This window comes from Mobula hypostoma, chromosome 2, assembly GCF_963921235.1.
Source record: "Mobula hypostoma chromosome 2, sMobHyp1.1, whole genome shotgun sequence".
NCBI classification, from domain to species: domain Eukaryota; kingdom Metazoa; phylum Chordata; class Chondrichthyes; order Myliobatiformes; family Myliobatidae; genus Mobula; species Mobula hypostoma.
In genome coordinates this window covers 236,780,169-236,792,852 of record NC_086098.1, presented here as the reverse complement: position 1 = coordinate 236,792,852, position 12,684 = coordinate 236,780,169, and the positions used below count along the sequence as shown (strand labels likewise).

The window sequence follows — 12,684 nt, the reverse complement described above, 5'->3', positions numbered from 1 at the left end:
AGGCCTCTCATGGTCTGAGTCGACGTCCCCCATGGGTCTAAAGACGTGGGGGAAGAAGATGTTCTTTACCACACTCAGGTTGAAAGAACAACACCTTGTATTCCATCTGGGTAGCCTCCAACCTGATGGCATGAACATCGATTTCTCAAACTTCCGGTAATTGCTCCCTACTCCTCCACATTTTCCTTCACCATTCCCCATTCCCATTTCCCTCTCTCACCTGCCCATCACCTCCCTCTGGTTCTCCTCCCCCTTCCCTTTCTTCCATGGTGTTCTATCCTCTCCTATCAGATTCCCCCTTCTCCAGCCCTTAACCTTTTCACCAATCAACTTCCCAACTCTTTACTTCACCCCCTTCCCGCTCCCAGTTTCACCTATCACCTATCACCTTGTAGTTCCTCCTCCCATCAGCATCTTACACTGACTTCTCATCTTTTTTTCCAATCCTGATGTCTTGGTTGCCACAAGAGGACACAGGTTTAAGATGCTGGGCAGTAGGTACAGAGGAGATGTGAGGGGTAAGTTTTTTACGCAGAGAGTGGTGAGTGCGTGGAATGAGCTGCCGGAATTGGTGGTGGAGGCGGATACGATAGGGTCTTTTAAGATTCTTTTGGATAGGTACATGGAGCTTAGAAAAACAGAGGGCTATGGGTAAGCCTAGTAATTTCCAAGGTAGGGACATGTTCGGCACAACTTTGTGGGCCGAAGGGCCTGTATTGTGCTGTAGATTTTCTATGTTTCTAAAACATTGAGTGTATGTCTTTAGGCTACTGTACCTCCTCATAGATGAAGAGTGTGTGGCCCAGATGGGAAGGGTTCTTAATGATGGATGCTACCTTCATAGGGCATCTCTTCTTGAAGATGTCCTCGATGTCGGGGAGGTTGTACCATGATGGAGCTGGCTGAGTTTACAATCCTCTGTGGTTTTATCCAGTCCTGAGCATTGGAATGTCCATACCAGTTAGAATGCTCTCCACAGTACATCTGCAGAAATTTGCGAGTGTCTTTGTTGGCATTCCAAATCTCCTCAAAATCCTAATGAAATATCACTGCTTGTCTATCTTCTTCATGATTGCATCAATGTGTCAAGCCCAAGATAGAGCATTTGAGATATTGATGTCCAGGAATTTGAAACTGCTCACCCTTTCCATTGCTGACCCCTCAATGAGGGCTGGTGTGTGTTCCCTGGTCTTTCCCTCCCTGAAGTCCACAATCAATTTCTTGGTCTTGCTGGCGTTGAGTTCAAGGTTGTTCACTCAACCAGTCGATGCTTCGTCATCGGCATCTGAGATTATGCCAAAAACAGTTGTGTCACCAGCAAATTTATAGATGGTGCTTGAGCTGTGCCGAGCCACACAGTCTTGTGTGTAGAGAGAGAGTAGAGCAGTGTGCTAAGCATGCAACCTTGAGGTGTGCCAGTGTTGATTGTCAGCAAGGAGGAGGTGATATTACCAGTCCATTTTGGCTGCAATCTCCTAAGAAGGAAGTCAAGGATACAGTTGCAGGGGGAGGCATAGAGGCACAGGTTGTTGATTAGTACTGAGGAGATGATGGTGTTGATCATCAAACTGTAATCAATAGCCAGCAACTTGATGTACGTATGTGAATCAAGCCCGAGCGAATAGACAGTGAGACCGTGACTATATAAAAACATATGTAATGAGACATAGATACACCCCCCCCCACCGGGTATTGGAGTCCAAAACCATGTGACATAGCTTTAGAGCGAGAGGGGAAAGATTTAAAAGGAACCTGAGGGATAGAGTTTTCATGCAGAGGGTGGTGTGTATACGGAATGAGCTGCCAGAGGAAGTGGTTGAGGCAGGTACCATTAAAGTAGCTTGGATAGGTACCTGGAATCAAAATCAGAATCAGGTTTATTATCTCTAGTATGTGACATGAAATTTGTTAACTTAGCAGCAGCAGTTCAATGCAATACATAATCTAGATGAGAGAAAATTATAATAATAATAAATAAACAAGTAAATTAATTACAGTATATGTATATTGAATAGATTTTTTTAAAGTACAAAAAACAGAAATACTGTACATTAAAAAAACTGAGGTTGTGTCCAAGGATTCAATGCCCATTTAGGAATCGGATGGCAGAGGGGAAGAAGCTGTTCCTGAATCGCTGAGTGTGTGCCTTCAGGCTTCTGTATCTCCAACCTGATGGTAACAGTGAGAAAAGGGCATGCCCTGGGTGCTGGAGGTCATAATAATGGATGCTGCCTTTCTGAGACACCGCTCCCTGAAGATGTCTTGGGTACTTTGTTGGCTAGTACCCAAGATGGAGCTGAGTAGATTTACAGCCCTCTGCAGCTTCTTTCGGTCCTGTGCAGTAGCAACCCCCCCCCCATACCAGACAGTGATGCAGCCTGTCAGAATGCTCTCCATGGTACAACTATAGAGGTTTTTGAGTGTATTTGTTGACATGCCAAATCTCTTCAAACTCCTAATGAAATATAGCCACTGTCTTGCCTTCTTTATAACTACATTGATATGTTGGGACCAGGTTAGATCTTCAGAGATCTTGACACACAAGAACTTTAAACTGCTCACTCTCTCCACTTCTGATCCCTCTGTGAGGATTGGTATGTGTTCCTTCGTCTTACCCTTCCTGAAGTCCACAATCAGCTCTTTCGTCTTACTGACACTGAGTGCCAGGTTTTTGCTGCAGCACCACTTCACTAGTTGGCATATTTCACTCCTGTACGCCCCCTCGTCACCACCTGAGATTCTACCAACAATGGTTGTATCATCAGCAAATTTATAGATGGTTTTTGAGCTATGCCTAGCCACACAGTCATGTGTGTATACAGAGTAGAGCAGTGGGCTAAGCACACACCCCTGAGGTGCACCAGTATTGATTGTCAGTGAGGAGGATATGTTATCACAAATCCGCACAGATTGTGGTCTTCCGGATAGGAAGTCAAGGATCCAAATGCAGAGATTAAGAGGAATTGGCAACTATGGTCAGCATAGACTGGTTGGGGCGAAGAGCCTTTATCTGTGCTGTATTGCTCTGTGGCGCTATGTGAGACATGCCAAGGATATCTGTATGCAAGACTTCATTTATAAGGATTTAGGAAGGTTGGGGGCAAGCTCTCCAGATTCACAAGGATGTTACTGGAACCAGATGACATGAGTTATAAAGAGAGGCTGGGAATGTGTTCTGGGATAAGTGCTGGAGAACATGTCTTATAAGGAAAGATTGAGTGACCTACGGTTTTTCTCTGGAGTGAAGGAGTATGAGAGGTGACTTGATAGAGATGTACAAGGTGATAAGAGGCATAGACTAAATGGATAGCCAGAGACTTTTCCCAGGGTGGAAATGGTTAATACAAGGGGACATAATTTTATGGTGATTGGTGGAAACTACTGTGAGGGGAAGTCAGAGGCAGATTTTTTTACACAGAGAATGGTGGGTGTGTGTAACACCCTGCTGGTGGTGGTAGAGGCAGATATATAAGGGACTTTTAAGAGACTCTTAGATATGGACATGGATGGTGGAAAAATGAAGGTTATGTAGAGGGGAAGGGTTAGATTGATCTTGGAGTAGGTTAAAAGGTCGGCACAATATCATTAGCCGAATGGCCTGTACTGTGCTATACTGTTCTATGTTCTAAATGCATCCTGGATCTGGATGAGAATTTTCAAATAGGAGCTCAGAAGAATCGTTTTTAAGATTATTTCTTCTTGAAAATTTTATTCCGTATCTAACCCGGCGCTGGGAGTACATGATAGGACTGTGTGGAAGGAGTTATACTCTGTATGTAACCTCAGCTGTCCTGGGCTTTTCTTTTCAACAAAAAGAAAAGTTCAAATTTCAAAGTAAATTTATTTTCAAAGTACATATGTGTCACTATATGCTACCCTAAGATTAATTTTCTTGTGGGTAGGTACAAAGAAACACAACAGAATTAATGAAAGCCGCACACAATAAGATGGACAAACAACCAATGTGCAAAAGGCAACAAAACTGTGCAAATATAAAAGAAAAAAGCAAACATAATAAATGAATTAATTAATAAGCAATAAATATCAAGAATATGAGATGAAGAGTCCTTGAATGTGGGTCCATAAGGTTATGGGAAAACTTCATTGTTGGGGCGAGTAAAGTTATCCTCCCCAATAGAAGCCCAATGACTGAGGGATAATAACTGTTCCTGAACCTGGTGGTGTGGATTTCACTCACAACTTGCTTACAATTAATCTTGAGTTTCCTTAGCCCTCCCCATCTGCGCACATGGGTTCTCTCCCACATCTTTGTCATAATCCCAAGTATACAGAGCAGCCTCACTCCCTGTCCTGTGTCCTCCAGCCGTGCATCAAACTCCACTATTCCACAGAAAGGCTACTCCCAGCCCTGCCTTGCCCAGTGTCTACAGATAAGACCCACAACTTGGACAGGGTCTGTTTCAAGGGATGTGGATTTTAACACAGAATAAGTCTGCTGTGCCCAGTTATACCCCGGAGAGTATCCGCACTGCACAATGGGGTTTGCGGCACCCAGCAAGTGAAGCTCTCAGGTTTGTAGTAGCGTGCTGTGGGCAGCGGGTGGCGCACTCGCTCAGGTTTAGGGAATAGTCCGAATCCCTTCTCACCAAGTGCATGAGGCAGTGGGTCCAGCTCTACCTCCGAATAGCCGGTCCCTTACTGTCAGGCTGAGTTTATCACTCCCTCTGCTCTAACTGGGGAAGAGACCCAGTGCCATTCAAATGAAACCCTAAGCTTCACCCGCCACATAGACTAGGTGGTGGAGTAAAATACCCCAGATGCTAGGAATCTGAATTAAAGCAGACAATGCCGGAAATAAATTCACTGGTCAAGCCGCACATGTGAAGGGAGGGCAGAAAGAAGGGTGGGAGAGAGAGAGAGAGAGAGAGACAGGGAGAGGGAAGGGGAGGGGACCTTGTTCCTCTTATAGAACAATACAGTCCCTTCAACCCACTATGTTGTGCCAGTCTTTTAACCGACTCTAAGATTAAATCTAACATTGAATTCCTACATTGCTCTCCATTTTTCTGTCATCCATGTGCCTATCCAAGAGTCTCTTAAATGTCCTAATGTTAAGATTGGGGACCTGGATAGAGAGTTCCTGTCTGCATTCATGCTACAACCTCTATCTCTGCCAACTGATTACACAACCCTATGTCCATAAGGTCATCAGGAAGGCCATTCAGCTCAAGCCTTCCCTACCCTTCAGTAGGTCATAACTGATCCCTTGCGTCATCTGAGTTGCATTCTCAGTTTTTGCCTTTGAGCTGCTGGGTAGAAGCTGCTTAACAGATAGCACAGTCAGAAAATACTGCACAAGAACTGCCAGATATTTTATTAATAACAAAAAATGCACATCTTTATAAAGCTTTGATAATCCTGTAATATCTTGTGAAACAGTACAGTTATGACCTTAGTTGCATATTATTTGAATCCAGGCCCAAGGGTGGAGGCTGTTTTTCACCTTGTGCCGGAGACTTCCTGTAATGGGTGAAAAGGCTCAATATTTGCTTCCTGATGGATCACCTTTTGAAAGCTGCAGACTGAAAGGCAGGTGAGGAGAACCAGGCTCCCCAGCAGCTTGGCCTGGGTGGAGAGGGAAGGTTGGAGGAGCCAGATCCAGACATACACACACAAGAGCTTTGCATCTACACTCAGACACGGAAAGGAGCAGAGCTGCTTCTGAGACTCCCGCACTCCCTCCCACACTGGAATAAAAGATCATATCAAGGTGAAAGGTTTTGGTCTGAAATGTTAACTGTTTATCCCCCCCCCCCATAGGCGCTGCCTGATCTGCTGAGTTCTTGTAGCATTTTGCGTGTGTACTCTGGATTTCCAGCATCTGCAGAACCTCTTGTGTTACAGAATCCAGTCTTCATGCTCCACGTACACCTGCTCCCTCCCTTCATGTCTGACCTCAGCACTCTGCCCATGTTTCCTCAAGCTGCCCTCACGGCTCCAGTGACCTGGGTCCAATCCTGATCTCCAGGTCGCGCGTGTGCAGAGATTGCACATTCTCCCTATGACCGTATGGGTTCCCCCACCCCCCCCCAGCTGTTCTAGTTTTCACCTGCAACTCAATCACCTGCGGGGTCGGTGAGTTACTTGGCCGCTGTAACCTGCCTCTCTGGTGTGTGGGTGAGGAGTTGGAATCTGGGTCGGAATGTGGAGGGGAATATTTAAAAAGCATTAATGTAGGATTAGTGAAAGTGGCTTCTTAAAGGTCAGCACGGATTCAGATGGCCAATAGGTCTATTTTTCAGCTCTGGCTCAGTATCACCTCTTCAAGGACAATAGCAGATGAGAAGTACTGTGGATTGGAAAGTTAATGCTGTAAATTGAACCCCTTACTGCGTAGGTTAATGTTCTGGGGCACATCCTCAGAATAGAGGGAATGGCCCATTAGAACAAAGATGAAGAGGAATTTCTTTAGCTGGGGGTGGTGAATCTCTGGAACTCATTGAGTATATTTAAAATGGGGGTTGATAGGTTCTTGATTAGTCAGGGCATCATAGGTTATGGGGAGAAGGCAGGAGAATGGGATTGAGAGAGATGATAAATATCAGAGTGATGGAATGGTGGAGCAGCTTCAATGGGCCAAATGGCCTAATTCTCCTATGTCCTATGGTCAAATGGGAATAAAACTTTATGGGCTCACAATTAAGTTGATGGGAATCTGCAGGGGAATGTTAAATAGGGGTTAGTGTAGAATCAGTATAAATGGCTTCTTGATGGTCTGTACAGACTCAGTGGACTGAAAGAAATGCCATGGGCTGCAAAGTTAGTCAGTTGCTGGAAATTGCCCCCCTGCTGGCATAGGTTGGTGATTGATCTAAGGTGGAGTTGATGGGAATGTGGGGAGAATAAAAGGGGATGAGTGTGGGTAGGTACGTAATGGTTGGAGGTAGAAAGGTGTGTGTCCACCTGCAACTCAATGTCAGACAATGATTATAGGCCAAGGTCACATAAATCCATGGTACTGGTACTGACTACACTAATGTCAAACCAGCAATGCTCCATAACACCATAAAACAAAGGAGCAGAATTAGGCCATTCAGCCCATTGGGTTTGCTCCACCATTGTTCATGAGGTTCTGCAGAAGCAGCCCACACACAAAATGCCCCAGGAACTTGTGAACAGTCTCGGCTCAAAATGTCAAATGTTTATTACCCTCCATGGATGCTGTCTGATTTGCCGAGTCCCTGCAGCGTTTTGTGTGTGACAGTCATAGAACTGTTCAGTACAGAAACAGGCCCTTCCACCCATTATACTCACACCCTCTGCTGTACCTATGTCCATATCCCACATCAGGACCTCCTCTGGGACTCGACAGTTCAAACTGTTGTCTGGATGCTGTGAGAGTTCCTCTGTCTCCACCATCTCTTTCGGCAGCATGTTTTGGACTCTAACCACCCCTCTGTGCAAAAACATTCCCTCTCAAATCCCTCTGAATGTCCCATCTCTCGCCCTAAGCCTCTGCCTTCTCATCTTAGTTGCCCCCCACTCACACCACCAGCCATACGGTAAAAGATTTTGACAATCTTCCTTATGTTTCACCCTCATGATTTCATACACCCCATGCAGGACACTCCGAGCCTCCTCTGCCCCAGTGAAAACACCTTGTCTGTATAGTGTCTCCATTGCACTGAAATGCTCCAGACCAGCCACCACATGGGCGAAGCTTCACCGCACCCCCTCCAGTGCAAAACACTTCATTAACTCTGTAGCAAGTGAGATAGAGGAGTGGGGGTCACTCATGGGGCTGAGTTTTGCAGGTGAGGCAAGGGGGAAAGGTGACATCAGGCATGGGGAGGCTTCACAACTGAGAGCGGAGATTAGTTCAACCCCTTCCACCAAGTCCGCCTTCTACACTAGGGAAGGGGAGATGAGGGGAGGGAAGGGGACTGTCCTTAATTCCAGCACTTGCTCACCAGTCCAGTCCAAGGAACTGACCACCCTATCGCCCCCCCACCCCCCCATAACCCTTCACAGCATTTTGGTGGTGTACTTGATGGCCTCGGACTGTGCGCTGATGCTGCTTGAGTGCCTGAGCACCTCCACGCTGCCGGTGCGTTTGATGGGGCCCTTCAGCCGACTCCAGAGCAGCAGAAGTGTGAAGCAGAACACGGTGACGCCAAGGAAGCAGGCCAAGCCCAGGGTCAGGACAACTGTCAACGTCGGAGGGTCCAGCAGGGAAGGACCAGCAGAGGCAGGGGTGGTGGGGGTGCCCCAGCCGCTCACAAGCAGGTGAGCAGAGGCAGAGTCGTTACCTGCTAGGTTAAACGCGGTGCACAGATAGAGACCAGAGTCCCCGGCCTGGGCCAGGCGGATCTCCAGCGAGCCATCAGCCAGCATCTGGAGCCGACCACCCTTGCCACCACTCAGCAACCGGAGGTCGGGCGCGACCCAGTTCACCAACGGAGCTGGCCAGCCCACAGCCCCACATGCCAGTCTCACCGTCTGCCCCTCAGCTACCGACACCTGGGCCTGGGGTCGGATGTTGATACGGGGCCGGCGGCAGGTAAGCTCGGCAGCGCCTAGCTCCACCAGCTGAACGCCATGTACCCCCTCCGGGTCGGTGCAAGTGGGCAGCCGCCGCCCCCAGTCCAGCCCAGGCGCCTTAGCCTGTAGCAGCCAGCGGAGCCGGCAGTCGCAGGCCAGTGGGTTGGAGCCCAGTCCCAGGGACTCCAGGCTGCCCACTGATTCAAAGGCCGCTTCCTCTAGTGTTACCAATTTGTTGCCCGACACATCGAGGGCTCGGAGGCTGGGCAGGCCCCGGAAGGCTCCAGCCCAGATCTCAGCCAGGTGGCCGCCACCAGCCAACCGCAGCTCACGCAAGCGAGCCAGGCCCTTCAGTGCACTCCCATGCACCGCAGTGATGGGGTTGTGTGAGAGGTCGAGACACCGCAGGTAGACCAGGTGGGCGAAGGAGTGGCCCGGTACTGAGCTCAGGTTGCAGCGGGTGATCGAAAGGCTGGTGAGGTTGAGGCTGTCCAGAGCGCCTGGATTCAGCTCCTCCAGCTGAGGCCAGCGGTCAATGCGCAGGTGGCGGAGGTGTCGCAAGCCATGGAAGGAGCCGGCCTCCAGTGTTCTGGCCCCCAAGCCGGAAAGGCGCAGTGACCGGAGGCCACGCAGTGATGAGAGGGAAGCAATGGGCACCTGGCGGGCGGCAGACGCCATGCCCAGGGATAGATGCCGTAGTCGTGCTAGGCCAGCGAAGACTCCAGCCTCCACATGGGACAGCCTATCACCCAGCTGCAGGCTGCGGAGGTTGGGCAAGGCCCTCATCACGCCGGGCTGAATGGTGTCTAGACGGTTACCGCGCAGCCGGAGGGTGAGGAGACTGGGCAGGCCACAGAATGCTTCATCCTCGATGTTGGACACCAGGTTGTCGCTGAGGTCCAGCTCCTGTAGCTCGGTCAGATTGCCAAAGGTTCCCCGGCCCAGCCACTCAATCAAGTTGCTGCTCAAGTCCAGCCTCGTCATCCCGTCAGGAAGCAGTCTTGGAGGGGTGGTGAGCTGGGCACCGTGGCACACCACTGTCCCGTTCCCCAGACCACAAGTACAGGAGGTGGGGCAGTCAGCTGGGCAGCCTCGCACAAAAGCCAGCAGGAGCAGGGTCAGGATCAGCCATCTTCTTTCGTTCACTCCCCACAGCATCTCTTCTCCCTGCAGACATGAGAGTGCTGGATCAGAGGGGGGGTTTTCTGCAGTCAGATACCTTTGCCTTTAGCAATGCCGTCTAGCGGGGTCTATGGGCACTGCAGTACTTTCTGCTTCACCCACCCACCCATGGATCTCTTCCCATTGTCTGTGGGCATTGCTCTGTAGAATGGATTTAGCCAATACTACAGACCAGTGGAACATTGAATTATCAGATATAAGAGCAAAATTAGACCATTTGACCACAGCTGATTTATTTTCCCTCTTGACCCCATTTCCCTACATTCTCCTTGTTAACTTTGATGCCTTACTAACCAAGAACCTATCAACCTCGGCATTACACACTTGCTTTTATTTTCTACTCATGTAAAAATGAATGCTAACACTGTATTTGGCTTAGCCTCCACAGCTGTCTGTGGCAACAAATTCCACAAATTCACCCCTTCTGGCTAAAGAAACTCCTCCTCATCTCCTTTCTAAAGTATTGTCCTTCTTTTCTGAGGCTGTACCCTATCGTCCTAGACTCTCCCACTTTCGGAAACTTCCTCTTCATATCCACTTTATCCAGTCCTTTCAGTATGCAGTAGATTTCAAGAGATCCCCTCTACTAAAGTTTCTAAACTCCAGTGGATACAGGCCCAGAGTATCAAACACTCCTTATAGGTTAACCATTTCATTCCTGGGATAATTCTTATAGACCTTCTCTGGATCCTGTCCAATCGTTCCTTAGATGTAGGGCCAAAAAATGTTCACAGTACACTAAGTGCATCCTGACGAATGCCTTATTGAAGCCTTAGCATTACATGCTTTTATTTTCTAGTCATCTAGAAATGAATGCTAACACTGCATTTGGCTTCCTTATCACTGTCTCAACCTACAAGTTAAACTTTAGGGAATCCTGCATTAGGACTCTGAAATCCAATTGAATCTCTGAGTTTTAAATTCATTCCCTGATTTTAAAATTATTATTGGTATTATTCCTTCTACCACACACTTCCCTACATTAAATTCCATCTACCACATCTTTGTCCATTTTCTTATTCTAAATCCATCTACAGATTTTCTGCTTCCTCAACACTACCTGCCCCTTCACTCTCTTCATATTGTCCGCAAACATGGCCACAAAGCCGTCAATTCCGTCATCCAGATCAGTAACGTATAGCATGAAACATAGCAAATCTAACACCAACCCCTGCAGAACACCACTAGTCAACAGCATCCAACCAGAAAAAGCCCCCTTCATTCTCACTCTTTATCTCCTGCCAGTCAACTAATCTTCTTTCCATGCTTGTACTTTTCCTCTAATACCATAGGCTCTTGTTCAGCAGCATTGTGCGACATCTTGTCAAAGGCCTTCTGAAAATTCAAGTAAACAACATCCACTGACTCTCCTTTATCTATCCGACCTGTTTTTCCTCAAGGAGTTCAAACAGGTTTGTCAGGCAAAATTTCCCCTTAAGGAAACCGTGCTGACTTCAGCTTATTTTATCATATGCCTCCAAGTATTCCAAAACTTCATCCTTAATAATGGGCTCCAACATCTTCCCAATCACTGAAGTCAAGCTTAACTGGCATATAATTTTTTTCTTTTGCCTCCCTTCCTTCTTAAAGAAGTGAGTGCATTTATAATTTTCCTGTCCTCCAGAACCATTTCAGAATCTAGTGATTCATGAATGATCATTACCAATGCCTCCATATTCTCTTGAGCTACCACTTTCAGTATCCTGTGGTATAGTCCATCTCGACCAGGTGCGTTACCTACCTTCAGACGTTTCATCTTCCCAAGCATCTTCTTAGTAGTAGCAACTACACTCACTTCTGCCTCCTAATACTCTCAAAATTCTGGCATACAGCTAGTGAATTGCACAGTAAAGACTGATGCAAAAGACTTAATAAGTTTGTGTGCCATTTCTTTGTCCTCCATTACTCGTACCTGTCCAGCAATCTGATATCCACTCTCACCTCTCTTTTTCTCTTCATGTATCTGGAAAAAAAAAATTGGTATCCTCTTTTATGTTATTGGCTAGCTTACCATCATATTATATCTTTTCTCTGCTAATTGCTTTTATAGTTAGTTGATACTCTAAGTTCCCACTAATTTTTGTTGTATTATGTGTCCTCTCTTTTGCTTTTATGCTGTCTTTGACTTCCCTTGTTAGCCACCATAGCATCATCCTTCTTTTAGAATACTTCTTCATCTTTTGAGGGTATCTATCCTGTGCCTTCAGATTTGCTCCCAGAAACTCCAGCCACTGCTGTTCTGCCATCATCCCTGCTAGTGTCCCCTTCCAATCAACTTTGTTCAGCTCCTTTCTCATGCCTCTGTAGTTCTCTTTATTCCACTGTAATACAGATACATTAAACTTTAGCTTATCCCTCTCAAACTGCAGGGTGCATTCTATCATATTATGATCTCTGTCTCCTCACATTTCCTTTACCTTAAGTTCCCTAATCATATATAGTTCTTTACAGAACACCCAATCCAGATCGCCTTTCCCCTAGTGGGCTCAACCACAAGCTGCTCTAAAAAGACACCTCATAGGCATTCCACAAATTCCTTCTCTTGGGATCTATCACCACCCCGATTTTGCCAATCTACTAGCATACTGAAGTCCACCACCCCCCCCCCCATGACCTTTTTACATGCCATATTTCCCATCATAACTTGTATCTCATGTCTTAGCTACTGTTCGGAGGCCTGTATATAATTCCCATCACGGTCTTTTTACCTTTGCAGTTGCTCAACTCTACCCACAAGGATTCTGTATCTTCCAATCTTCTTTCTAAGGATTTGATATTATTTTTACTAACACTGCCTCTGCCTACCTGCCTGTCCTTTTGATTCATTGTGTATCTTTGGATGTTAAGCTCCCAGCTAGGATCTTCTTTCAGCCACAACTCAGTAATGCCCACAATATCGTACCTGCCAGTCTTTAATTGCACTACAAGATCATCTGCCTTGCAGATCTTAGAACATAAAACAGTACAGCACAAAACAGGTTCTTCAGTTCTTGATGTTGT

General features: G+C 46.9%; 2 protein-coding genes across 2 annotated transcripts in view; one reads left to right on the top strand and one right to left on the bottom strand.

Annotated features, from left to right (window-relative positions):
* Nucleotides 1-12,684, top strand: part of LOC134342951 (semaphorin-4A-like) — a 116,590-nt gene that overhangs the window by 47,621 nt on the left and 56,285 nt on the right. The window lies entirely within an intron of this gene.
* On the bottom strand, nt 5,266-11,452 carry LOC134337120 (leucine-rich repeat and immunoglobulin-like domain-containing nogo receptor-interacting protein 1). Its single transcript, XM_063031982.1, has 2 exons — nt 11,426-11,452; nt 5,266-9,669 (listed from the first exon to the last, which is right to left on the bottom strand). Exons 1-2 carry the CDS (start codon nt 11,450-11,452, stop codon nt 7,987-7,989), a joined length of 1,710 nt encoding a protein of 569 aa, XP_062888052.1. The 3' UTR covers nt 5,266-7,986.

Bases quoted from the DNA above. Each gene is read 5' to 3' on its own strand.
- LOC134337120 (XM_063031982.1), bottom strand. From the start codon at position 11,452: ATGCTTGGGAAGATGAAACGTCTGAAG. The intron at 9,670-11,425 runs GTAGGTAACGCA...TCATGTCTGCAG, and splicing joins GGAAGATGAAACGTCTGAAG to GGAGAAGAGATGCTGTGGGG.